The sequence below is a fragment of the Leuciscus leuciscus genome, assembly GCF_965113295.1.
Source record: "Leuciscus leuciscus genome assembly, chromosome: 10".
Taxonomy (NCBI): Eukaryota; Metazoa; Chordata; class Actinopteri; order Cypriniformes; family Leuciscidae; genus Leuciscus; species Leuciscus leuciscus.
In genome coordinates, this window is record NC_138734.1 from 33236550 (window position 1) to 33262744 (window position 26195).

Below are 26195 nucleotides of genomic sequence, written 5' to 3' on the forward strand. Positions count from 1 at the left end.
TTCACACTCACAGCAGCATTTTACAGTTGTACACAACAAATTAGTCTGACCACCCAAAGCTTCGTGAACTACTTGGCAACAAATATTATTTTTTAATAATCTCTTTACTGGGGCGTTAAAATGACACTTTGGCTACGTTCACACTGTCAGTCCAAATCTGCTTATTTGGGTATCCAATCTAAATCATTGGCTCTCCACATTGTGTATTGCAACTGTTTAGATCAGATTTGTGTGTCCATGCCGCTCTTCCGTTTTCCGGAATATCCGCATTGGTTTCTATGGCAATGACGTTGCATTGGTAGGTTTACGCCAAAGACAATAACAGCAACATAGAGGGGTTTGCAATAGAGGTTGTCTTATTAACAACATGACAATAGCTGGACTACTGCGTCTTGGGGCGACAGCAGCAGAACAGTAGGAGGTTGGAATGTGCGGCTTTATTCTGTGCTGTCGTCTCCACCGGTTTCAAAACCGGTCTCCATTATATTGTCATTTTCTGCTTGTCTGGCACTTTGCAACAACACAACCTTGTTTCTGCAGCAACTTTCAGCGTGTTTCCTGTAACAACGCCTGACGTTTACGTTTTACTTGCCGTGAGAAAGTCACCTAAACAACGCAAAATTCAATCAGAGATAGACATTTGAATGCATTTCACGTGATTTTTGACCGTTCACACTTGCTAAATCTGATCTGATTTCAATCGGATATGCACAAAAATAGGATTTGTACTGACATTCTGAACGTAACGTCACAGAAAACTGCCGAGCGTAAAAAAAAAAAAAGTGTATACAGTATACATTTCATAATTGGTCCAAAAGATTAAATAAATATAAAAAAATTCTTTAAAAAAAGTTTACTCTCAATTAATACAAGTAAATAAATAAATAAATTAACAAATGTAGTCTACTGAAAAGAGTGTTCTCCCTTGATAGGTTTATTTTAGTATATTATTTATATACTATTATAGTTTTTATTAATATTGAATTATAATTGTAAAAGGTTTATTTAGGTTTAATTTATTTAATTTCAGTTTTAGACAGTCTTACCTTAGTTTTATTTTTTATTTAGTTAGTAAAATTAGATTACTATTTTTTTTTTTACATTTTTGTCTATTTAAAAAAAAATATTTACATATTTATATTTTATTTAATTTCAGCTTTATTTCACTAAATAAAAATGTTTAATAATTGTATGGATACACTTTATAAAAAGAAAATTCAATGAAATCCCTAATGCAAATTTTATTTTATCCAGTTTAAGAACATTAAAAAATAACTTTTAAATGTAACTGCCACCATAAAATGTGCAAATAACAGTGCCACCATAATCAAACATAAACCGTATGTGGAAACTTTGTTATTCAGCCCTCAAGATTCAACTTCTTGAATCTCTAGTTCCAGCACAGCCTAAAGAATAGATCAGAGTAAAGTGACACTTCAGCAATGTGTGTTTTCAGTAATTCAATGCACCATCATTTGATGTGCTTGGTTGACTTTTTTGGGTAAATCTTGGGAAAGTTCAAGGTTGTGGACCTTGTTATGGTGTGTAATGGCATTTTTTGCGCCACAGTCCTTGACAGCTCATGTTTAACATGCTGATATGCAGCCTCTCACTGGTTTGTAGTACTGTTTGATGGTCTTATCTCTACATCTACCTTTTATGATTTGATGTGCGGTTCTAAAGCAGTAAGCACTTTTTATTTGAGATTAACTATCAGATGTCAAACATAAAGGGGCTTTAGGTGATAGCTACTCTCCATTATTGTAGCTGTAATTACTCAGAATGTATTAGAGATAGCACATTCTTGCATTTCAGACCTTTTAGTTTGCTTTGGCTTAGGTTTATCAAACTACATACATAGAGAAAGATTAAGCGCTCGCTACATTCACTTGGACACCTCAATAAGACAGCAAAAAGTATTTTTGATGAGAAATTTCATTTAAAAAAAGTGCATTTAAATCTGTTGTGTGTGCCGCGTGACTCACAAAATAGCTGAAGTGTTTGATGATAGCGTTAAAAGATATTTAAATGGTGCCATGAGCGTGTCCTTCACACAAGGCCATCCATACCTCCCCCACCCTTCATGCTCAGAACGACTGCCAGCCTATGGCAAAGGTTTTGTTTATTTCAGAGTGCTGTCTGTTGACTCAGAAGGGCCCTCTTTGGATGGAGCAACAGCCGGTAAATGATTAAGAGCTTGTTTTTAGATACATTTGCAATTATACTGAGATGCAGGACTTCATCACGTTTTGGTCAAATTACACCTCACAAGTGGGGTGTGACTCACCTAAATGTCACGGCATAGAGAAGAAATTATACACTCTTGGTTTTATATAGAACCTTATAGGGTTTCTGTCAGGCGCTTCATATATAGAGCCTTTTAAGGGTTTCCATCATTTTATGGACTTACTTTTAATGAATTAATTTTATGAATTAAACAGCGTGTAAACAGCAGATCAAATTTAAATAACAACATGAAAGTATTATGCATTTTTTGGCATAAAGTGTTCTTTAAAATTGAGTCAAGATCCCTTGGGTTTTACCACATTAAAACTTTTTTTCAAAGAGTACATCATCTATGCATTTGTACACCAAAAAAAATTGATGAAGGATTTAATTTTAAGCTATTTGAACTGCTAGTATTAGTATTGAATTGCTAGTAAAATAACGGCAAATAACACATTGAATTTAACGTGACATTTTGAGTAGTATTTTCTTGTAAAATATACTTTAATAGTTTTATTTACAACGTCTTTTTACAGTGTATTGTGGTGATTGTCTCAATTTTTTATTTCGAGAAATATATTGGGGGTTCTGCAAACAGTTTTTAAATTTTGTTGCAGTCAAGTAGCAAAGTATTTTTTTTTTGTCAAATCAATTATTTTTATTCATTTATTTAGAGGACCCAACATAATACAAAAAATGCTAAACATTTTAGAAATGTAATCCAATTTAATGTTTTCGAAAGTTATAGTTTAATAAGCATAATATTACAAAAAAATTATGAATTTATTAATGAAGTATATGGAGTATTCCTAAAAAATCCTTGGAAGATTGAAAACATTCTAATAATCTCAAAGTTAGGAACACAAATGATGCAAACGTTTCTAGTAAATGTGCATTTCAGTGTATAGTATGGAACGGTCTTTGAGAAGCGCAGTGAAACAGATCGTCTAAAGTTTATTTCCAGCAATTGACACTAGTGTCAGCCTGCCATGTGTTACCAAATGTGTCATCATGCCTGTTTAGAATATCATGAGCCAAGTTGCAATATAATTGGTCATTGAGCAATTCATCAGACCCTGAAGTAGTCTACTGTTCTCTTCATGTAATATGACCAAATTGCAATGCATGATTTTGAACCAAACCATCAAAGATCAAGCTTATAATTTGAAGACAAGTATCGGATATCAAAGTTTTCAGTCATGAGCCAAAATAGAGCTGATGTGCTTCTATCCAAATGCTTTGAATTGCATGAGAGACTGGCGTTATTCAGTAATAATTGTGTTTACATGAGGGGTATGTGGGGGTGCATCACTGGGGAATGTGTTGGGAAGAAGGGTGTGCTGGACGGGTTATCTCTCACTATTAAGGAGGTAATGCTGCGTTTGTAGGCCTGTCAGCCAAAGTTTGGAGCACATGGGAGAGGGAGGGACTGCTACTACTCATGAGGAGAAACAGAGAGATCGTTTAATTAATAACCACTGTCCCTTTTCCCCATGACCCCATCCGAGAACTGTCTAGTTACACACAAAGCTTGATGCCTCTTCCAAAATACTGATGGCTTTGAATATCAAAACGGGACCACAGAGCACACCGCGTCTGTTAAAGCAATAGGTAAGAAAATAACATTTCTTATTATTTGTTACTAAAATAAATCAGCTTTGATAGCTTATATAACTTTTGGCGAGGGTGGGTGAAGAGATTTACTGATTTGAAATTGCACTATGTTATGAGACCCTCCGTGTGTATGAGCATGTAAGCTCATGGGAAATTATAGATTGGATTAATTGCATATAAAAAATGGGAAACTGGTTGTTGTGACTGATGTATCAATCAATATCGCTAATGGTTGAGGCCTGGTCTAATAGTAGCTTGTGACACTGTGGCCTTGTCCACATATCCTAAATCACAACACTGTTACTTTTCTTAAAAGAACCAGTGTTTCATCTTCTATTATTTACAAGAAAGGCGTGAACATCATAAAACGGCACTGTTGATGGAAAAAGAGCATTGCAGCTGGGCGTAAGATGGTGTGTTACCTCCAAAGTTTTCAAAGGAATGGTGCTAGAATTGCTTTATACGGTTTCAAAAGAACATAAGAAGAAATGCTAATTTTGATATTTTAAGAACTTTTAAGCACACACAACATTACTGGACAAGTTCATTTTGTTCAGTTTCTGGTTTCTTAAAGTAATAGCACTGTGAAGCAAAAGTAATTAAAACCTAATTTCATAGTGCTGAAACTTAAAGTAATTAAAACCTCATTTAAAGTCCCAATGTAGTAAAACTTCTGAACATTAATCTAATATAGATTTCATTTCAGCCACAAAAGGTAGGCGAACACTAAATGATCCCTCTCTACCTGTCAGGATTATTAAACCTGTTAACCAGGATTATTAAACACTATGTTTTTATAAAAATGATATTGTTGCCTGGTCTAACCTGGCCTATAGAGAAGAATCTGAGATTACTGGATGAGATATTGTGCTGTTCTATCAAAACATAGTGTGAATAATCCAAAAGACGACGATAGGTAATTTAGCTATTGAAAAACAGGGAAAAAGCAGACATCCCCTAGACTAAAGTGGGAACGTAACATGAAATTTAGTGGCAGATTGTTCAGGTGTGCTAAATAAAATGACCAGAGCTGGAAATGGTGCAAAGATCACTGCAATTATTTCTAGTATTTCCCATTGAAAAAAAACAAACAAAAAAAAACACGATAATTATGTCCTGCATATCTGAAATGACTTCTAACAGTTACAACCATAAGATTAACAGGACATTGTCCTCCTGAATGGTTTCACAAGGGAACCTGAATGAATTCTGAATGATATTGCTGTAGTATAAAAGGTTAATCACTGTTTTTTGTCCTGAATATTGCACCTAAACCAAAGTGTAACAATTTATGTGTTTTACTAGATTGCGTCAATACCTTAATTTGCAATAAAACTTTCCTCCATGTGCAAGTAAAGAAATCACTTCCTCCATTTGTCTAGAAGAAACAGGATTAACCCCATCATTTCCATTCTGAACTGAGGGATCTTTGGACGCCAAGACTCAACACACAGGCTTCTGAATGAATGAGTGGGTGGGCCATGACGTCAATGTGGTGGGACCTTTACAGATCCCAACCAGCGATGCATTCCCTCTATCAGAGGGCTCACACTTTTTTGGTGAGTAGGCCATATTGGAAATTCACACTGATTTCTTTCTTATGTTTTGCTAATCCTATATATTTTGCCATGGGTGATGTAATAAAACTATGAGTCAGAAACTATGAAACTAACTGAAGCAAATATCTGTTATTAGTAGAAGCAAAAAAGTGAAACTGTCACCTTTAATTTTACCACCACGCGTCAGCATGTTTTGTCCTATGACATTTATAAAACTAGATCGATCCTACCTGTTATGAGACCGGGAACTGTGACTGTCAGGTTAATGAGCAACTATAGCAACCTTTGTTCACACTAGCACTTCTGAGGATTTCGAGTGTTCAGGAACAGTAATACTTTGTGAAAAGAGACACAAAGACACATGCTGAGGAGTTGAAGGAATATAGTTGGATGGTTAGGAATCGATACAGCTAATGATCATCAGTACCCTTACTGGGTCGCACTGAAATGGCCATGGTTCAGGAGAAGGGTTCAGGTCGGTACCACTCATGATACTGACACAGTGCTCATAATATATTGTGTTATGAATATAGTACAAACTTTTTAGATGGCTTTTTACTTGAAAGTTGAGTTTGTAGTGAAACATTTTTAGAAACTGAACTACATTTGGGCAAAAATTTTTTTTTTAATATTTGTTAATAATGAATATAAAAAAGGAAAAGAGCAGATGACCTGATGACTGAAAGAGCTAGGCTTGAAACATACTTAACGAAAGCAACATTTTTAGACACTATTTTAACTTTATTTCCAGCATCATTGTTCAGACCACAATTCATAGCGCAATACGTAACAGAACGTGTAAAAATTCTCAATGCTGCCACATGAGGCGCTGTAGCGGTTATTAGCATAAAATGTCTTCTTTTATGGTCAATGTAAAGAAAATCTTGCTAAGCAAGTTAATTAAAGTCAACATGTTTACAGCAACTAAGTAACCTAAATAATAACAAATGCGGTTTAAAGTCGCAATGTAATAGAAGTAGCAACAAATCTGTTCTTCTGTGTTAATTATCGAAAATGAAATAAACGTAGGCCGGGGACTAGGTTGTATCCATCGGTTCGGTTGTTGATTGGATGGAGGCAGATCTGTATGCGAGCTTGTAGATGATTGTAAGAAAGGGGCGGGGCTTATACTAAACGATAGGAGAAGTTCGGCATACGTTTCAATGGAAAAATGAACAATTACAAGCTCAAATTAAAAAGAAAAATTAAACGTATGCAATGATGAATCGATCAGAGTAAGATCTCTAAACTTAATTTAGAAAATGGATAGGGTGAGTTTTCAATTAATGCTGACTAGATATTTGAAATGAACTCTAGCACCCCTTGGAGTGGAAACTAATGCATTGGCTCAGCGCTTCTGTATCCATTTGTGTACATGCATAAAGTGTTACTTGTCTTTTAAGGATGCACCAATATGAAAATTGTGGCCTATACCGATAAATGATATCTTGGCCGATAAATCTAAATCCAAATTTGTATATAATTTTTGGTCTCAAGCACACAATTATAATGTTCTCATTACAATGTTATGTAGCCTATATGACAGATTTGCACTGCGTATTGCACTTAACTGTATTTTTTGAAGTGATTCCAATTATATTTCAAGCAATTCAAAACCATCATGGTAAACAGTGCACATCTGGTGCATATTTATCGGCTTTAATATATCGGCCAGATTTTCTTATCAGGCCGATAACGATACAATTAAAAATAAACATATACCGGCTAATACCAATATGGTGGCTGATATATCGTGCATCCCTACTTGTTGTTTATTAATAGAGCCGAAAAAGTCTGCAAGTGAATGCTTTTAAACCTACTACCCACAAAAGTAACAATTATCAAATATCGACAAACCAAAATTGTTATCAAAAATATATCAAAAATATATAATCAAAACCCTCAGACAGTGATCTTGTGTATAAAAAAAAAAAAAGATCTTGGTTAATGATTTCTTGTTTTATTTCTGGGTGTGTTCGACTTCTGTATTATGTACAGTACGTGTCACAAAATCTCCTGCTACTATTTAGATAGAGGCTGGTTATGTTTTTAATACTCACTTATCAGTAGTGGAGATTTGAATGGCTCTGAGGGTGTCTGCAAGGTAACAGTACCTCAGTGTGTTGTAGTTTCACTAATCGTCCTGTTGGCATAAGAACTATTAGCACTTTGTGCTGGGCTAAATCAGTAAGGTTAACCTGATCTTTGCTTCTCCATGACACATGTAAACTGACAAGCACTACTCACTCTTGCCATCTTCTCCTCAGATATTCTGGCAGAGCAGAACAGTCCTTTGCTACATGACCAGGAGGTCATGCCCTTCACCAGCTATCCCAGCATGCAGTACACCTCGGTGGAGCCCTCCATGTCATCACCATCATACTACTCCAATCAGCATTGCTACTCACAGTACAGTGGGGAGGAGTGGTACTCTACATCCAATGTGTTTGAGATGAGGAAAGGGCCGTTGGAAGGCAGCTTTGATAATGAGCTCGACGAGTCTTGCCCTGTAGTCCCGACTGCGTGTAAAAGGTCCAGACATGCAGCCCACTCCGGAAGGAGCAAAGGCGAAGAACTGTGTGTTGTCTGTGGAGATACAGCATCAGGGTATCACTACAATGCACTCACATGTGAAGGATGTAAAGGTGAATCCCATTTTACTTTTATTGTGCAGCCGTTATTTGGCACGCTCAAGCTTTTCACAGGGCTGGGAACCGTTCTTAGTTCTTATTCAGATTCGGTTCCACGGTTCTGTTAGGTATGTGTGTTGGAGCAAGGTTGGAACTAAACTAAACTATGAAGGACTGTGGCCCTCCAGGAACTAAGTTTGACACCCGTGTGTAAGCCGTTTGTGTTTGATTCACTAAAAAGAACCGATTCATTAGATTATTATTATGAGGAATCGGACTACACTAGTTTTTGATTCTCCAAAATATGCTTAGTCATTAGTTCGGGAACCTGACAAGACTGGTTGCGGTGTATGGTTATGCTTGACTAAAAAGAATCAGCATATAAATTATAGGCTACTTTCTTGAATCGGATCGGACTACATTTCCGCGCGCTGTTTTTCAAATGAGCCTGAAGGACTTGATTAGCTGGATCAGGTGTGTTTAATTGAGGTTTAAGCTAAACTCTGCAGGGCTGTGACCCTCCATGGACTGAGTTTGACACCCAGGCTTAACTATAAAGGCTATACTGAGATCAGTATAGTTACAGGTTGTTCATTTGACAACATTGTAGATAAAGATACAAATTATGATTTTCTCAGTAGGCTAATAGTTTTTATATAAATATGAATCATTTAAATATGTTGAAATGTCAATATGGTGTTAGTGTTGCTGTATAGCTACTATTAGCCTATTATTGGATTGCATCTTTTTTCTTTTCTTTTATTACACTATGTAACTTTTGACCTCTAGCAGTAAAAAAAAAAAAAAAACTGTTTTGCGGAAGAACAGTGTTTTGGTTATGCTTCAGACTGTGCAGATGTTTTTTTCTCATAACTATAAGAGATAAAGATTATCCTACAGCTAATAAAAGATTTACTACTAAGCTTTAGAGACATAACCAGTTTAGAAATAGACACAGTAACTTTCTTCCTTGAAAATAAATTCCAGCACATTGCTATGGAAACCCATAATAAAATGACCCTTCACAGATAATGCTCTACAATCTGTTACATATGGCAATTTCTGTTCAATAAAATTCCTATACTCTCCTGTTGAGTAATAAAAACACAATCTCTCGCTTTTACAACATTTCAAATTCCTCAGTTCTCGCCATCTCCGACAAGCCGAGCCAATCCTGTTGCTCGTTTTATTACGAGCTTTGACACATTCTCTTTTTGCCAGCAGGCTCTGAGTCTGTTCGGAGGTTTTAAACGGGTGATTCCCCGGAGGTTTAAGATTTAGCTACTCCATGTCAACCTTTTTGCTTTGGTTCGCTGGTTGTGATAACTTACCTAGAAAGTTGCTGGAACACTTTTCTCTGTTTACGGATAGAACAAACGCATGCTCGAGTGACGTAGGCCTACGCAATTTCCCGCGAAAACCATCCCGACTGGTCTAAAAAATAAAAAACGTATAGTAGGCTCACCAAAGTAAATCAGGTTAAGACAATTTGCAATGTCATGTTTTGCAATAAAAATGTATGACGTTTTGTTAATTTTGAACAAAGAAAGTTCTCATCATTTGGCAATTCTTGTTTATTATTATTAAGTTTGGAGCGGGACTAACTGCCTCACTCAAAGAAGACATAATGGAAAGTTGTTTTGAAAACAATTATTTTTGCTACATTATTTCACGCAAGAGGCATAGAAATGACACATAACCTTTAAGGTCAAACATAGCTTTGCCATTTTTTTTATTTGATATATAACATGTGCAGTTGCACCCTTTGTTCTGTGACCTCTTTAAACCTCCATATTGCAGTGTGCCTAGTCTTAAAGTGCAGCCATGGCTACATAACTTATGAAGGACGCAATAAATGACATGTATACCCCATGCATGCGCCAATTTTAGCTCTTTGGAAAATCATTGGCTGAATGACTGCAAGTGTAATTCCACCTGTGCATGGACAATGCCCAAAGGGCAGATTCTGGGCTATGTGTCCCGAGTCCCATAGGGTTGGCTGGGTTTGCACCTTCACGTTCAGTTTGGATTGGGTTCCCTCTCAGCTTTCTGCTGAATAATGATGTAGGCAACCAGAGCCACACGCCACCATGCAAAGTTAATGTGTGTCATTGTGCTCATGGGTTCATGCTGGAATAATTACCTGTTCCAAAAACAACTGCACATGTTTGTCTGCTGCCTAGAACTGGAAATCAAGCATCCAGGAGTATCGGTATTACAGTACTGAACGTAATGTCTTAAACATTACACCATATACGTTACATGTACTGGGCTGCAATGAACCTATTCCTTGATCTGTGTTTACAAATTGACCTTCTTGTCTCTGCTAATAGTCTAGGCTTGTAGCCACTTTTGCTTCTAGTATTTTTACTAGTTTTCAGAATAAGAGAATGGTTATAGAGCAAATTATTTAGCAATGAATTTTGCACCTGAATGCTTTTGTATGTATATTCTTGCCATCTGTGTGTCAGACAACTGACAGTATGATGAGTGAAAAAAACCCTAAAAATACATATTTACTAAAACAGTGGATTTTAGGGGGTAAATTGTGACCCTAAAATGGATTTCAGGTCTGTTCTATAGGTGTGCAATACAAAAAACAATGTTAAATGCAAATAACAAAATGTGATTTTTTCCTAAATAATAACTTTGTAACAATAGTAATTAGTAATAATAATAAAATAAGCAAAAAGAAGACATCAAAAAATTATTGAAAAGGAAGACGTCCATAACTATGTTATTGATGCAATGGTATTTCTTCTAAGGTTTCTTCAGGAGGAGTATCACAAAGAATGCTGTATATAAGTGTAAGAGTGGAGGAAACTGTGAGATGGACATGTACATGCGCAGGAAATGCCAAGAGTGTCGACTCAGGAAGTGCAAAGAGATGGGCATGCTTGCAGAATGTGAGTAAAAGCACTGCAAACCTTGTAAACTTTGTTCCTCGCCAGCCTGAAAGTCACGCGATAATGTGAAATCAGATGATTTCTGATTTCGTAGGCCTTTTTGATCCGTAAAACAGCCATTTTCAATAAATACAAAGTTCTGTCTTGAAACTCTAGATGGCGCAGGCTAATAGGTCCTAACTCAACCTGCTCATAATCACATCATTTTTTGTAGGGCACAGCTGATTGGTTCCTGCTGTATCAGTAGCCAATGAGTTCACGGGCTGAACCTTCAAATACATGGCATTAGCAGTTGCAGTGTGCTTTCAGAAACCCTCCACATTCCCCAGCTCCACCTGTATAGAAAAGTTTCACATGAATAGGATGGATGAAAATATTGAATTGTTACGTAGAATCATTATTTTTTAATTAGCATACAACAGAGTCTGTCGTTCAAAAGATATTGTTCATAAAACTTGATAAGAAACAGATTGCTTGTAGTATGTCAGTCTAGTTTATGTATCTCTTTTGTATTTGCATCCTCAGGCTTGTTAACCGAAATCCAGTGCAAATCCAAAAGACTGAGGAAAAACACAAAAGCCTCATCTGACGAAAGTATAGGGGATGATGCTGGTGATAGTAGAGATGCTAAACAGGTTGTATCTACCACAAAACCCTCCCAGGTAAGAGCGCAGGTACTGATTGGGTTATTATTATAATCAGTTGTGAGTTTCTAGAAAAACAAATGATGCAAAAATGTCACTTTTTGATTCATTCAACTTTAGTTTTTGAGATACAGTTTCCTTGATGCCATGCTTGTTATAATATAACTTTTCAGGTATAATTGCAAACTAAAGTTAAGGGTGTTCTATGGCAACTTTTATTGAAGTGCTATAAAAGGTTAAAGGACAATCTCAATGATTCTCTTCACCATGGTGACAAAATATCATTCTTCTTACTTTTGCCCACATATACGGTTACAAAAGTTGGCTAGTTGACACCTAGTTGGCTAGTTTATTCTTTAGTCCATGTATCTGAATTCCCCCTGATCCAAATGCAGAAAAAAAAAAAAGGTTTATACATTTTGACTTTGCCACATTTTCTCATTTCAGGAAAATTTAGAACTGAGCCAAGACCAGCAGGCTTTAATAAGTTATATAGTTGACGCTCACAACAAACATCGCATCCCCCAGGATATGGCAAAAAAACTGGTATGCCTTCTGAAAATAAAAAACCCCATCAACCTTACGCCCTTACTTATCTTATTTTAGATCACATTCTTTTATCTTTTTATGATTCACTAATGTACAAAGCATTCAAATGCTACTGTTAAAATCAGTAAACAACTTTGCCTTTTCTTATCTCTGTTAAATCATTATATAACCAAGGTTATTGCCACCCCAATGTCACAAAACAGTGGCTTATTTGCATGCTGATATTGTTTTCCCCTTCTAATGTCCATAGCTACAAGAGCAATTTAACACAGAAGAAAACTTCCTTCTACTGACCGAAATGGCAACTAGTCACGTCCAGGTGCTGGTTGAGTTCACAAAAAACATACCAGGTACTGTTATTTCTAATTCTAGAATTCTAGAGTTGCTGCCTTAAATTTTTAAGTACAATCAACTTGGATGTTTAAGTAATTTCAACTTCAATATTACATTAAACTGACTTTTAGAAAAATGATTTGAATTTTGTATAACTTATAAAAAAAAGTTAAAGCAATGTAAAAACACATGTTGTCGTAAGTTATTGATCATATTTCTTTACAGTGTATAGTAGTATCTATACAACTTGTTTGAAAAAAACTAAAACAAGATCACATAGTTCAAGATAAGGTCATGTGACACTTTTTATATTACACTGATGTCCTATGAAGAGGTTGCAATAAACTCCACCAGTTCTAAGCAAACATACTCAGGTTCTTGTTTTCGGAGCAGGTTTTCAGTCTCTGGATCACGAAGATCAGATCGCTTTATTGAAAGGTTCCGCCGTAGAGGCGATGTTCCTGCGTTCGGCCCAGGTTTTCACCAAGAAACTGCCCAACGGACACACAGAGGTGCTGGAGGACAGGATCAGAAGGAGCGGTAAGCTCATTATTTGGATTGCAGCATAATTTACAGCATGATTCATGAACTGCTTCTATGGAGTGTTCAAAGGAATCATGACTCTGGGATTGGGTTTCAAACTACTTGTTGAGTCCCTTAAAGCCCAGAACAAAGTTCATAAAGTTCAATGGGCAAGTTATATTAATAATGTATCTGTCCGCCCTAAATAACGTCAGGAAATTTGCCATTGATAATCGCGTGGTGTATGTTACACGTGTAAAAGTCCAACTGGTTTCGGTTTCACAGAAGTCTAAGCAGTGGATGACTGCCAGGAACAGCATAAAGAGGAAAGCCCTCATACAGCATGTTGCTAGTGAATATCATATCTTCTGCTTTATATCACATCGAATTGTGTAGAACACTTTGTTGTGTTACAGTAGGATGCACAATCAATTCTTTCTCTTAAAGGGATAGTTCACCCAAAAATACAAATTCTGTCATCGTTTACTCACCCTCAAATAGTTTCAAACCTGTATACATGTCTTAGTTCTGCTGTACACGAAGGAAGATATTTAGAAGAATGTTTGTAACCAAGCAGATTTCATGCCCCATTGACTACCATAGTATTTTGGTTCCTACTATGGAAGTCAGTGGGGCTCATCAACTGTTTGGTTACCCATATTCTTCTAAATATATTTTTATCTGTTCAGCTGAATAAAGAAACCTATACAGGTTTGGAACAACTTGAAGCTGAGTAAATGACAGAATGTTCATCTCATTGTTGTTGCCCCACGTTTACTCCACGCTGAATCACCTTTATTTCAAAGACGGTTGCTTTCAGCCTCTCAGTATTTGAAAAGCTGTGACGATCCGTCCAGTTAGTGATATTTCTGAACAGACAGATGAATGCAGAGTGGTGTACACCGTTTTGAGTCCTCCAGCATGGGCTTGGGAATATTCACGCAAAAGGCCAGCGGGGGAAAAATAGATGCACTGTCTAAAGAGACTATTGTTCTCTATCTAAACATCGAGAGGCCTATTGTCCCACTCTCTGGCTCTCAGCGCCTCTGACATTTCTCTAGCGTGAAGTGCGTCAGTGTCAGTGTTTTTTTTGCTCTCTTTTTTTGGAAAGTTATGACAAAGGTTATCCTTTCATCTGAAGGGAAATGAATGAAACTGAGAAAGGAGTCTGCGTGCTGTGATCATTTCATCTCTCGAGGCGGGTGGCGACTGTTTGTTTATACTGAGTTTCTGAAAAGTTCGTTACACTCCAGCACTGTTTTTCTTTCATATTAACATTTTGGTAAGCTGAATTGTTAAGTCATGTTTTTAATGTCCCAGCTGCATCAGTGCGTCTTCGGTGTGTCGGGTTTCCCTGATTGGTCGGTCTGGAAACCAAACCCTTACGGCTCTTCACACTGAATGCTTTACATCAGAAAAGAGCTCTCGGCTTGCATAGCCAGCAAAGTATGATAATTATATCAATGATAATGATAAAGACAAAGACCTCGCACAAAACACAGGAAAGCCCTTCAAATGCAGGCTTCAAATGGAACTGCTGTTACCGAGAATCCCACTGAATGTGGAAACGCACAGCTGTGGGGATCCGAGGCCAGATTCAGATCAGCTCGGACCTAACAGACAACACAAAGCAACAAGGTCACGACCCCTGACCCCTCTTATTTCTCGTTTTTGTCAAATTGTATACATTTCTTACAAAAGATATGAAATATTATTTTAAGAATGGATTTTAAATTAATTTGATTTTTCTTATGCCTCACTGACAAATTGTTTTTGTTTTTTTAAATGTCATTTAAATAATAAATCTAACCAAACAGCTTAAAATTAGATATATAATCTTTTAACTTACTATCACAAGATATGAATATTTCTTTTAAAGGGTTAGTTCACCCAAAAATGAAAATTCTGTCACTGATTACTCAGCCTCATGTCGTTCCAAACCCGTAAGACTTTCGTTCATCTTCGGAACACATAGACCGTCAATGGAGGGACAGAAATCGCTCAGATTTCATTAAAAATATCTTCATTTGTGTTCCGAAGATGAACGAAAGTCTTACGGGTTTGGAACGACATGAGGGTAATGACAGAATTTTCATTTTTGGGTGAACTAACCCTTTAAAAATGTATTTTAAATGATTGTCTTTGCCTTATCTCACAGGCAAATAGTATATCTCATTTAAAGTATAATTCAAACCAAACTTGAGTGAAATTTATACTGTAAATTCAAGATGTAATATCTGAAAACAATTAAGTCTTATTATCTTACAAAAATTTGCTTAATTTATCATGTTTTAAGAATATTACATATTGTTAAAGGGAAAACAAGAAAATGTAATCAAATAGTGCATAAGATGAAATGTAGCCATGAATGTTTTTTAATGATGGATGGGTGGATTCTGGATCCTGAAATTGTGTGATTCAATAAATCCATAGGACACTCACTGTTGCTTTTAAATATAGGCAACACTGCCTCCCTGAGGCCCTAGAATGAAACAGGCCATTTCTAAAACAAATAAATGTTGTACATTTAACAAAGACAGTTTTACAACTGAATACTTAAAAGTGTGACTCAGATTTATTTATTGAAGCTCAAAAAATTTAAGAATTTATGGAGGTATGATTAGTGCCACGTAAAAGAATGCATGCTTCATTTAACTTTAGTAATATCCAGTATGTAAATATGCGCATGGGCTCAGCATGTTATTTTTAAATGTATATAGCTTCTAAGAAATATGTTTTGGAGTGGTTACAGGTGGCTGAGGTAATAAATGACTGCTGTTTTCATGTTGTCATTACTGGACTTTCAATAGAGTGATTTAGAAAATAATTGCAAAGCTCGGTGTATATCTTCATGAATCGCTTTATTTCCTCAGGAATATCTGAAGAGTTTATGACACCCATGTTTAACTTCTATAAAAGCATTGGGGAGCTGCAGATGATGCAAGAGGAACATGCTTTACTTACTGCCATCACAATCCTCTCACCAGGTGAGCAGATATCTGTCACTTAATGTTCGAAATAAAAAGTTGCAGAACGCTGATTAATTAGTTTAGTTTGGTTTATTTCTTATTTGAGCAAAATAAAAGAACACAATCGTGCAAAAGTTTGGGTACGGTAAGATTTTTTAATGTTTTTTGAAAAAAAGTATATTGTGCTCAACAAGGTTGTGTTTATTTGATCAAAAATACAGTTAAAACAGTAATATTATGAAATATTAATACAATTTCAAATAAAAGTTTTCTATTTTAATATATTTTAAAAATGTAATTTATTCCTGTGATGGCAAAGCTGAATTTTCAGCAGTCTTCAGTCACATTATCCTTCAGAAATCATTCTGATATGTTGATTTTGAACCAATATGCTATTTTGTAATGTGAGCTATAGTTACAGGACAGTTTTTAGTGTCATTGTTTGTCTGGAGCTGGTGTGCTTCTGCCGAATAACAACAAATTATTTTTTGTACAGTACAGGCCAAAAGTTTGGAAACATTACCATCAAACCAATGTTTTTGAAAGCCTGCATTTATTTGATCAAAAATACAGAAAAAAAAAATGTAATATTGTGATATATTATTACAATTTTAAATAATTGGTTTTCAATTTATTATATTTTAAATTATCATTTATTTCTGTGATGCAAAGCTGAATTTTCAGCATCATTACTCCAGTCTTCAGTGTCACGTGACATCCAGTCTTCTTTACTATCACTTTTTATCAATTTAACACATCCTTGCTGAATAAAAGTATTGATTTATTTCAAAAAAAGAAAGAAAGAAAATTACTGACCCCAAATTACTGACCAGTAGTGTAAATTGTTGTTACAAAAGATTTCTATTTTTAAAACATTTGCTTCTTTTTTTTTTTTTTTTTACTTTTTATCCATCAAAGTATCCTAAAAAAAGTATTGCAGGTTATGAAAAAATATTAAGCAGCAGAACTGTTTCCAACTTTGATAATGAATCATCATATTAGAATGATTTCTAAAGGATCATGTGATAGACTGGAGTAATGATCCTGAAAATTCAGCTTTGCATCACAGAAATAAATGATAATTTAAAGTATAATAAATTGAAAACCAATTATTTTAAATTATAATAATATATCACAATATAATTTTTTTCCTGTATTTTTGATCAAATAAATGCAGGCTTGATGAGCAGAAGAAACTTCTTTCAAAAACATTTAAAATAGTAATGTTTCCAAACTTTTGGCCTGTACTGTATATACTCGTGTACTTTTTGGTATGTTCATTTTTTGTTCTTCCTTGTCTTTCGTTCGTCATCTTCGCTTTATTTTTCCCAAAGCATTATTTTGCTTCTCTTCAGCTACAATAAAGAGACATCCACTCTTGCATTGCATGTTCGTGCATTTTGGGGGGCGGAGCAATGACGGGAGGGGTGTGTTTCAAATATCAACAATGTTTCAAAGAAATTGCTTTCTGTACCTTTAAACCATCTAAAACCCACTTTTGGTTCTTATGTAATTGAGCAATTATGCAATTTGTTCTGTTCTAATAATAAGTTAAATGGTTAATGATTAATAAATTCACAATAGAGAAGCTACCACATTTTTGTCATTGTTTTAAGCTTTAGAAGGCCACAAAAAAATTTTGTTCAATTTGACTGAAACTGTTCTATCTAACCACAGACAGGCCATATGTAAAAGACCAGCAGGCAGTGGAGCGTCTGCAGGATCCCATGTTGGAGGTGCTGAGGAAGGTCTGTAAGCTACAGCACCCTCAGGAGCCCCAGCACTTTGCAAGGCTTCTCGGTCGTCTAACTGAGCTTCGCACCCTCAACCACCACCACGCCGAAATGCTAGAGTCATGGCGCATGAGTGACCACAAGTTCACCCCCCTCCTCTGTGAGATCTGGGACGTTCAGTGACTTTGTGACAGAAAATGCAGGGGGGGAAATGGGTGAATGAAGGAGAAATACCAAAGACTTTAACTAAGCTGCCAAATAAAGGAGTTTACACTTTTGAGAGAATTTGACTGTTAAAGTATAAAATGTAAACGGTATACATTGCCAAATGTCAAGTAAAGCAGGAAGTACAAATTATTTTAAGACATTATCAGCTCTTCAAGAAAAGATTGAGGGACACATTTTGATATTGTAATACCTTTGTAAATGTTTACCTGGCCTTTGCTACTTGATTTGTTTCAAATCTGCTTAATCTGAGGATTACATGGCTTTTTACACTTTATGTCTGTTTGTGTATTGTGTAATTCATCTAAATATTTTAAGGTTCTCAAAATCTGTACTTCCTGACCTGTGGTCACTCTTTCACATTTTGAAAATCATGTAAATTTCCAGTCTTCTTCTGTGCATAAATAGCCTATGTGTTTATCTGGAAGTTGGTGTTTACCACTGTATACTTTATAAACAGCATTATGAGTACATACATACAGATTCATTCATAGAGATTCAGTGATACACTATATGGCCAAATATATGAGGACACAAAGGACCCATGTAACTTACAGAGCACAAAACCATGAAAGTTCACCCAAAAAAGAAAATTCTGTCATTAATTACTCACCCTCGTGTTGTTCCAAAACCGTAAGACTTTCGTTCATCTTCGAAACACAAATGAAGATCTTTTCTTCAAATGAAGAAACTTCATTTGTCTTTTACTTCAAATGAATACATGCATTAGGCCTATAGGATGAGGAGAAATGTTTGTTGACAGTTTGGCAGCTCGCGGACAAACTTGGAGTTGTGAGGAGGTGAGGAGCCTGATAGAAATTATGAACATTATTTTCGAGCCGCATCCTTGCTTCATTCTCAAATATTATTGTTTGTCTAAAGTGGTGTAGACAAACTATATAATACAATATGACCAAGGATACAATCAGCCCACGCAGTCGTCTCTCCATAGTAAACAGCGGCGTTTGTCTGCCGTATTTTCCACCTCTTTGTTTACTTCCAGGAGTTCTGTTGGAATTTTCCCGCACGTTAAAGTCTGACCAAACGAAGTGCAGTTATGGAAATGCGTTCAAGACACATCTAGCCAACGAGTGATGTGGATGTTGTCACGTGACTGCATTTTGGTTCGTTTTATCAGCTCATAAACTGATTCGGACCAGAGCGATCAGTGTGGTGTGAAAAGGAACCAAAACGCCTGAAAAATGCTACAAAGTATCATTTTTCGCCCTTGGTCCGGACCAAATGAACCCAACTACAGATGTGAAAGCACCCTAGTTTCGGTCCCTCAATAGACAGCTACGTAAACCACTTTGACACTACAAAAAGTTCGTAAAGGGATCGTAAAACTAATTCATATGAGCGGTTTAGCCCAAATTTTCTGAAGAGACATGATCGTTTTATATGAACAACAACAGATTTAATTTAGGCTTTTATTCACATATAATCATTGACCAACAAACAAACAAAAGCTCAACCGAACCTGCTTGACGCGCGAGAACAAACCTCTTGCTGTAACACACGAGAATGAACCTCATTGGTTTTCGCACGTCAAGAGAACATTCTTGAGCTTCTGTTGACCACAACTGATGTGTGATTTGATCATTGTTTGTGAATAAAAGCCTAGATTCAATCTGTTCATCATATAAAGTGATTATTTCTCTTCAGAAAATTTGACCAAATCGCTCATATGGATTAGTTTTATGATTTCAACTCTTTAAGAAATTTTTGTAGCGTCAAAGTGGTATTTACATAGCTGCCAATTGAAGGACAGAAAGCTCTCAGATTTCATCAAAAAGATCTTCATTTGTGTTCCGAAGATGAACGAAAGTCTTACGGGTTTGGAACAACATGAGGGTGAGTAATTAATGACAGAATTCCATCCAATACGTTTTCATCAAATTCATGAGCAAGTGAAAAAAGTGAAGGGTAAGTGTTGATGTGATGGTATAGGCCTACATAGCCAAAAAAGCAGATGTTAAATACTATATGGCCAAAAGTACATGGACACCTGAATGCACCCATGTGTGCTTTTTTGAACGGTATTTCAAAACTTTATTAAAATAGGATTAGTCCTTCATTACAATTTCATTCTTCTGGGAAGGCTTTCGGTCCCACTCAGCACGTTTTCACACCTGGCTCGTTTCGAGCGTTTGTTTCGGAACCTGGTGCGTTTTTTGCCTTAATTGGGTTCATTTAGGCCTAAACACGGCATTCACACTCAATGGAAAAACTCTGAGGCGGTTCGTTTGAGGTGAGAAAGCAATCCGACCCAACGGACCAACAAACCAAGCGATATAATAATAATCTGCGGCAATGTCTGATTCTGTAAGTGAGCATGTCACAGATGAAGAGTGCCTCGATCTTTATCTTAAAAATGGCTTTTCTCTGTGCATTGCAAGAATGCTGTCCCAACAAAGTCTGGATTCCAGTTATAACTGCATTATATATCAGGACAGCTACAGATAATGCCACTATGAGCTTTAAAGGGGTCCTATTATGCTTTTTCACTTTTTCAAATTGAGTTAGTGTGTAATGTTGCTGTTCGAGCATAATAAAGATCTGCAAGGTTACGATCGAAGCTCCACTCCAAAGGGAGATATTTTATTTAACAGAATCCACTTTCCAAGAACTACAACGAACGACTCGTTTGAACTACAACACATTTTTTTCCGGGCTTTGTGAAGTTATAATGTTACTCATTTAAATAATCTCCACCCATGGAATATGCAAAAAGGGGACACGGCCTAGTTGAACTGCATTAGAGAAGACCGTGTTGTCGTTATGTCAAAGAGACACTGACAACCACAGTAGAAAAAATCAATAAAAATACTATGGTAGTAGTCAATGTGGCCAGAGATCTGCTTGGTTACAAACATTCTTCCAAATATCTTCCTTTGAGTACAGCAGAACAAAGACATTTATACAGGTTTGGAAAAACTTGAGGGTGAGTAAATGACAGAATTTGTATTTAGGGATGAACTATCCATTTAAGTGTCTTATTTGTCATCCAAATGTAATGGCCTTACATTTAAGTTAATGATTTGTTTTTGTTTTATTTTTTAAATAGAAGTACAATGAAAAAACATCTACCTGTAATATAGCTGTAATGAATTTCTGTAATAATTACAAATAATTTGACCCTTCCCATACACCTGTGCCCAACCTTAAAAGATTAGTTCACCCAAAAATGAAAATTCTGTCATTAATTACTCACCCTCATGTCGTTCCAAAGCCGTAAAACTTTCGTTCATCTTTTTTATTAAATCTGAGCGCTTTTGGGCCCTCTTTTGACAGCAACACGCAACTACCACTTTGATGCTTCAAAACATTCATAAAGAGATTGTAAATCTATTCCAAATGAATTGAGCGGTTTATAGTCCTGTCATTTTAAGCCAAAATGGGGGTCAACCTAGGACAAATTGCAACAGAAGCAAACTCAACTGATTTTGTATCCTCAATATGTCCTGAATAAGGAAAATAAAGCCCCGGAGAATCCCATTAGGGGAAAGTTTCGAAAAAGAGTCAGTCCCATGGACCCAGCCCCAAAGGCTGGTTTAAAGTACTTATTCCTGCCTCTATGTATTAATGCTCATGCTCATTAATGCTCAGAACATTAAGTCTTTTACTCTTATATGTCAACAAGATTCAACAAGACATTTTCAACTGGCTGTGCCCAATGTTTAGATCTGTTGTGGTATTTATGCAAATTAGCACATATGTAATTAGATTATGCACCGGTTGCCCATGTTAACAAACAATTTCAAAAAACTTGTAATACATTTTTTGTTTGTTTTGATGCAAGTAATCAACTCAGTAATTTTCATGGTGATATCTAAAGGTACATTTTTTTTACCCTATTCATGTGAGAAAAAGAATGAATAGGCGTATGAATAGGCTATATTTGGGTCTTTTTCTAAACTTTCCCCTAATGGGATTCTTCTGGGCTTTTTTATTTATTTTTTACTCAGGGCATATTGAGGATACAAAATCAGTTGAGTTTGCTTCTGTTGCAATTTGTCCTACCTTTTTTCATACAATGACTGGACTATTAGTTCACATTTTCTGAAGAGACAATCTCTTTAAATGACGAACAGATTAAATTTAGGCTTTTATTTACATATAAACATTGATCAACTCCAGTGATGGGAATAACGGCGTTATAAATAAACGGCGTTACTAACGGCGTTATTTTTTTCAGTAACGAGTAATCAAACTAATTACTGCTTCCTCCATTACAACGCCGTTACCGTTACTGTCAATAAAAATGCGGCGTTACTATAATTGAGCTCACTGAAGCGGTTTTCATCCGAGTAGGCTCTCTCTCAGCCATAGGAGCTGCAAAGTTTTTTCTCTGGTGTTGTGAGTGTTTATGAGGCGCGGGACTCGACAAAAGCGAGGCGAATGCCGCGAGCGTGCTCGACAGTGCGCGAGAGAGACCGAGTGTGTCCGAGAACGTGCTCGACAGTGCGCGAGAGAGACCGAATGTGTCCGAGAACGCGCTCGACAGTGCGCGAGAGAGACCGAGTGTGTCCGAGAACGTGCTCGACAGTGCGCGAGAGAGACCGAATGTGTCCGAGAACGCGCTCGACAGTGCGCGAGAGAGACCGAGTGTGTCCGAGAACGCACTCGACAGTGCGCGACAGAGACCGAATGTGTCCGAGCATAAATACTTTATTTATAAATAAATTACACATATCAGCATTTGAATAATCTCTGTAGCATATGGTATCATATGCAATATTTTAATTAGTTTATATAACATAAACTCCAAAATAACCTGCAGGGAACGTTCAAACATATTTGTTTGACGGTTGTGAGCTCCTGTGGCAAACACGACTAATTTGGCTAAAATAACCTCTGATGATGACGTTCTCTGTAGGTTATAAAAATAAACCCCTCAAAAGATTATATTGTATTATTATTATTTATGTTGATACATTGTTCAGTATTATATTGAGAGCACTTTTTGTTAAACTTACTATTGTGAGGAAGAAAATACTTGAAGTAGGCTATACAGAATGTCTACCAGTTGTAAAGGTGTGTGAGTTTTATCATTTTAATTATATGCACCAGTGTATGTGTATGTATATTTTTATTAGGCTACTATTTATTTATTTTTGGTACATTTCTTAAGAAGCATAATTTATTTTTAGACTTATTTGTTGGCCAGTTGTGGTCTGTGCAATAAATATTAAAAGTTCTAAACCATATTGTTTTATTGTTGCACTATAGTAATGATAATATTTTAATATTTAAGTTAGGCTACGTTCACACTGCAGGCTGAAACGACCCAATTCCGATTTTTTTGCCCCTATGCGACCTGTATTTGATCTTTTCATGACAGTCTGAACGACACAGATCCGATCTTTTCAAATGCGACCCAGGCCACTTGGGTATGTGGTCCCAAATCCGATACATATCCGATCTTTTGAAATGCGACTTCAGTCTGAACGGCCAGGTCGCATGTATCCGACCCGCACGTCATTGATACGCGGAAAACGTCATAATTCTGCGTTGAAGTAGTCGTCGGTTTGAAAACGGACTGCATATTCGTCGAGCTGAGGTAAATCTGCCGAACGGGTCGACCTCGACGAGCCCGTTAATAATAAAAAAAAAAATCCCACGGCCATTATATATACGTTATGTTAACTTATTTGTGCTGAATCTGATATTAGATAGGTCAGCGGCTGCTGTCTGGCTCTTGTGTAACGGTCGCTGCGCGTGCTCGTGTGTGTGTGTGTGTGTGTGTGTGTGTGTGTGAGAGAGAATCACAGTTAAAGTTTAGCTACTTGCCTACTTCCGCAAACAACAAGTGACGTCGTTGACCGTTGAGTACTCTTCTGCGCATGCGGGTCACTTCTGGGTCATTTCACGTTCACACAGGAGATCACAAAAGGTCGCATTTAATTGGAAATGTGAACGGCCTTGCAAAAAAATCGAATTTTTTCAAAAAATCGGAATTGAGCATTTAGCCCTGCAGTGTGAACGTAGCCTTAATAGGTGTCTCTCACATTGTCCCACAGCAACATTTAAATAGTGTAGATTAGTGTACAATGTTTTATAATAATAAGATGTTCTATTTAGTGTCAATTTCATTCATTTAACATTTCATATTGGGGGTATCCAAGAAATTTCTTATATTTAAACTTTTTTTTTTTTTTTTAAGTAACTCAATAGTTACTTTCCCTGGTAATTAGTTACTTTTGTAATGATGTAATTCAGTTACTAACGCAGTTACTTTTTGTGAGAAGTAACTAGTAACTATAACTAATTACTTTTTTTAAGTAACTTACCCAACACTGATCAACTCACACATCGGTTGGGGTAAACGGAAGCTCAAGCATGTTCACTTCACACGCGAGAAGGCATTAGGTTTATTCTCGTGTGTTACGAAGCCATTTGAGCTTCTGAAAGAACCAATGAGGTTTGTGTTTGTGTTCCGAAGATGAACGGAAGTCTCACGGGTTTGGAACGACACGAGGGTGAGTAAAACATTTTTTGAGTGAACTATCCTTTTTTTTAGATGTGTCACTGCAATTAACTTGAATTAAAGCGATAGTTTACCAACAAAAATGTAAACATCAAGTCATCATTTACTCACCTTCATGACATTTCAAACATGTTAACTGTGTGACGAAGAGACCAAAGTCATTTACTGAAACATTTTCCGGCTGTCAACTGCAAGTGGGCTGAACAATAGATAAGCTTATTGTTAGAATCTGAACAAATCTTTTTGCCTGGTTTTGTGAACTGAATCAATTGATCATTCACTAATCAATGTTTGTGTTCTACAGAAGGAAGTGATTCATGATTAAGTTGAAGAACAGATTTCATAACTGATAGATTTATATTGTAATAGTTTTTTTCTTGTTTGTTTGTATTGATATTGTCATGGAACAAAAGAATGCAGACAAAGGTAAACTCTGAATGGAGTGTATTGAATGACACCGGTTATCAGCAGGTGAGTCTCTGGATTGCAGATAGTTCTGGTGATACTTGGCATGTGAATGAAAGTCTTATCTTTTGTAGGTGACAGAGAGAAGTAACTGGAGACTGGCAGACGATGATGAACAGGAGACTGAAAATGACGAAGGACGAGACAGTTCAATGCATAGGTTAGGCCTAGTTTTCCACAGGAAGCAATTGATGTAATTTTTACAATAAAATTTACAACAACATATTGTATTCATGTTTTTATTGTAAATACAAATGCATGATGGGAAATTTATGGACAGTCCTGTAATTTTGTTGTAACTACACTGTAGAAGCATTATTTTACAGCCACCGCATAGCATTGTGGGATTGCTGCGATTTGAATTTTGAAATTGCGCGGTACCGTGGCGGCCAACGGCACCAGAATCAAACACTTTTGGAAGAAGCAGCTTTTGGAAGGAACACATCTCAGGTATGAAACGTTAACATGAAATCTATTTTTATAAGTCTATGGATATATTAATACCGGTCATATGAGTGGTGATTGTTTCGTTTGGTATATTTCAGTGACATTAGCTTCTGTGACGTTCGCCCCGACTCGACTCGCTCACTCCCGGTAAAACAACACTATGAACTGACCGCGGTGAAGTGGCGTCTTCTTACTCAACCCATACGGAAAAAAGTTACCACATGCAGCTACAAGGTACGAGATATTCACAATTTTTCGCTTGGTATATTTCAGTAACATTAGCTAGAGTAATGTTAGATATAACGTTAGCTCAACAACTCGCCCCGCTCACTCCCGGGTAACGACGTTATAAACCTGAACCGACCGCGGTGAAGCGGCGTCTTCTTTAAGTTACTCAATCCATAAAGAAAATGGTAACGTTACCAAATGCAGATACACGGCACTATTTTCAATGGAAAAACAAACATGGTGAGTAGAATCGAGTAGAGCTGAGCTTGTAACGTAGCCTAAAGGCCAATTTATACTTCTGCTTCGGGTTCGCGTAGAAGGTACGGCGTAGCATACGCGTTGACGTGTACCATACATCGTACCCTTCGCCGTACCCGCGCACCTCCTCAAAAATGTAACTGCGCGTCGCGGCGACGCGGACCGCAAGATCTGTGATTGGTCGGCTGGATAGCATCGCGTTTCCTCCTACGCATTTCCGGAAGGATCTTCTGCACTCTGCACCGCCCGCCCGCCATTTTTAAATTCCGAAGATCAGTGAAGAGTCATGGAAATAGACCAAGTGACCGAGAGATTGAACAAAGAAAACATCATGATCATGCGTAATAAATCATAATTCATGATGATTTACCCATCTTGGTTAATGTTTTAATTAAGG

The 26195-nt window shown here is 36.6% G+C and overlaps 1 protein-coding gene across 3 annotated transcripts; it reads left to right on the forward strand.

The window, feature by feature from the left end:
* The first annotated feature begins 3686 nt into the window (after nt 1–3686).
* Nucleotides 3687–18187, forward strand: nr1h4 (nuclear receptor subfamily 1, group H, member 4). Of its 3 annotated transcripts, none has more exons than XM_082181961.1 (10): nt 3687–3837; nt 5223–5399; nt 7667–8044; nt 10795–10935; nt 11461–11597; nt 12027–12125; nt 12379–12478; nt 12855–13001; nt 15857–15970; nt 17630–18187. In XM_082181961.1, the coding sequence occupies exons 2-10, from the start codon at nt 5303–5305 to the stop codon at nt 17866–17868; spliced, it is 1452 nt and encodes a 483-aa protein (XP_082038087.1). In that variant the 5' UTR covers nt 3687–3837; nt 5223–5302; the 3' UTR covers nt 17869–18187. The 3 variants fall into 3 exon arrangements, with proteins under 3 accessions (XP_082038087.1, XP_082038088.1, XP_082038089.1); XM_082181962.1 differs by having other exon boundaries at nt 3707–3837; nt 5226–5399; XM_082181963.1 differs by lacking the exons at nt 3687–3837; nt 5223–5399 and adding an exon at nt 5497–5874.
* The last annotated feature ends 8008 nt before the right edge of the window (nt 18188–26195 follow it).

Coding starts and splice junctions, on each gene's coding strand:
- nr1h4 (XM_082181961.1), top strand. CDS start 5,303: ATGAATGAGTGGGTGGGCCATGACGTCAATGTGGTGGGACCTTTACAG. Junction 5,400..7,666: donor AGAGGGCTCACACTTTTTTG/GTGAGTAGGCCA, acceptor TCTTCTCCTCAG/ATATTCTGGCAGAGCAGAAC. Junction 12,126..12,378: donor AGGATATGGCAAAAAAACTG/GTATGCCTTCTG, acceptor TAATGTCCATAG/CTACAAGAGCAATTTAACAC.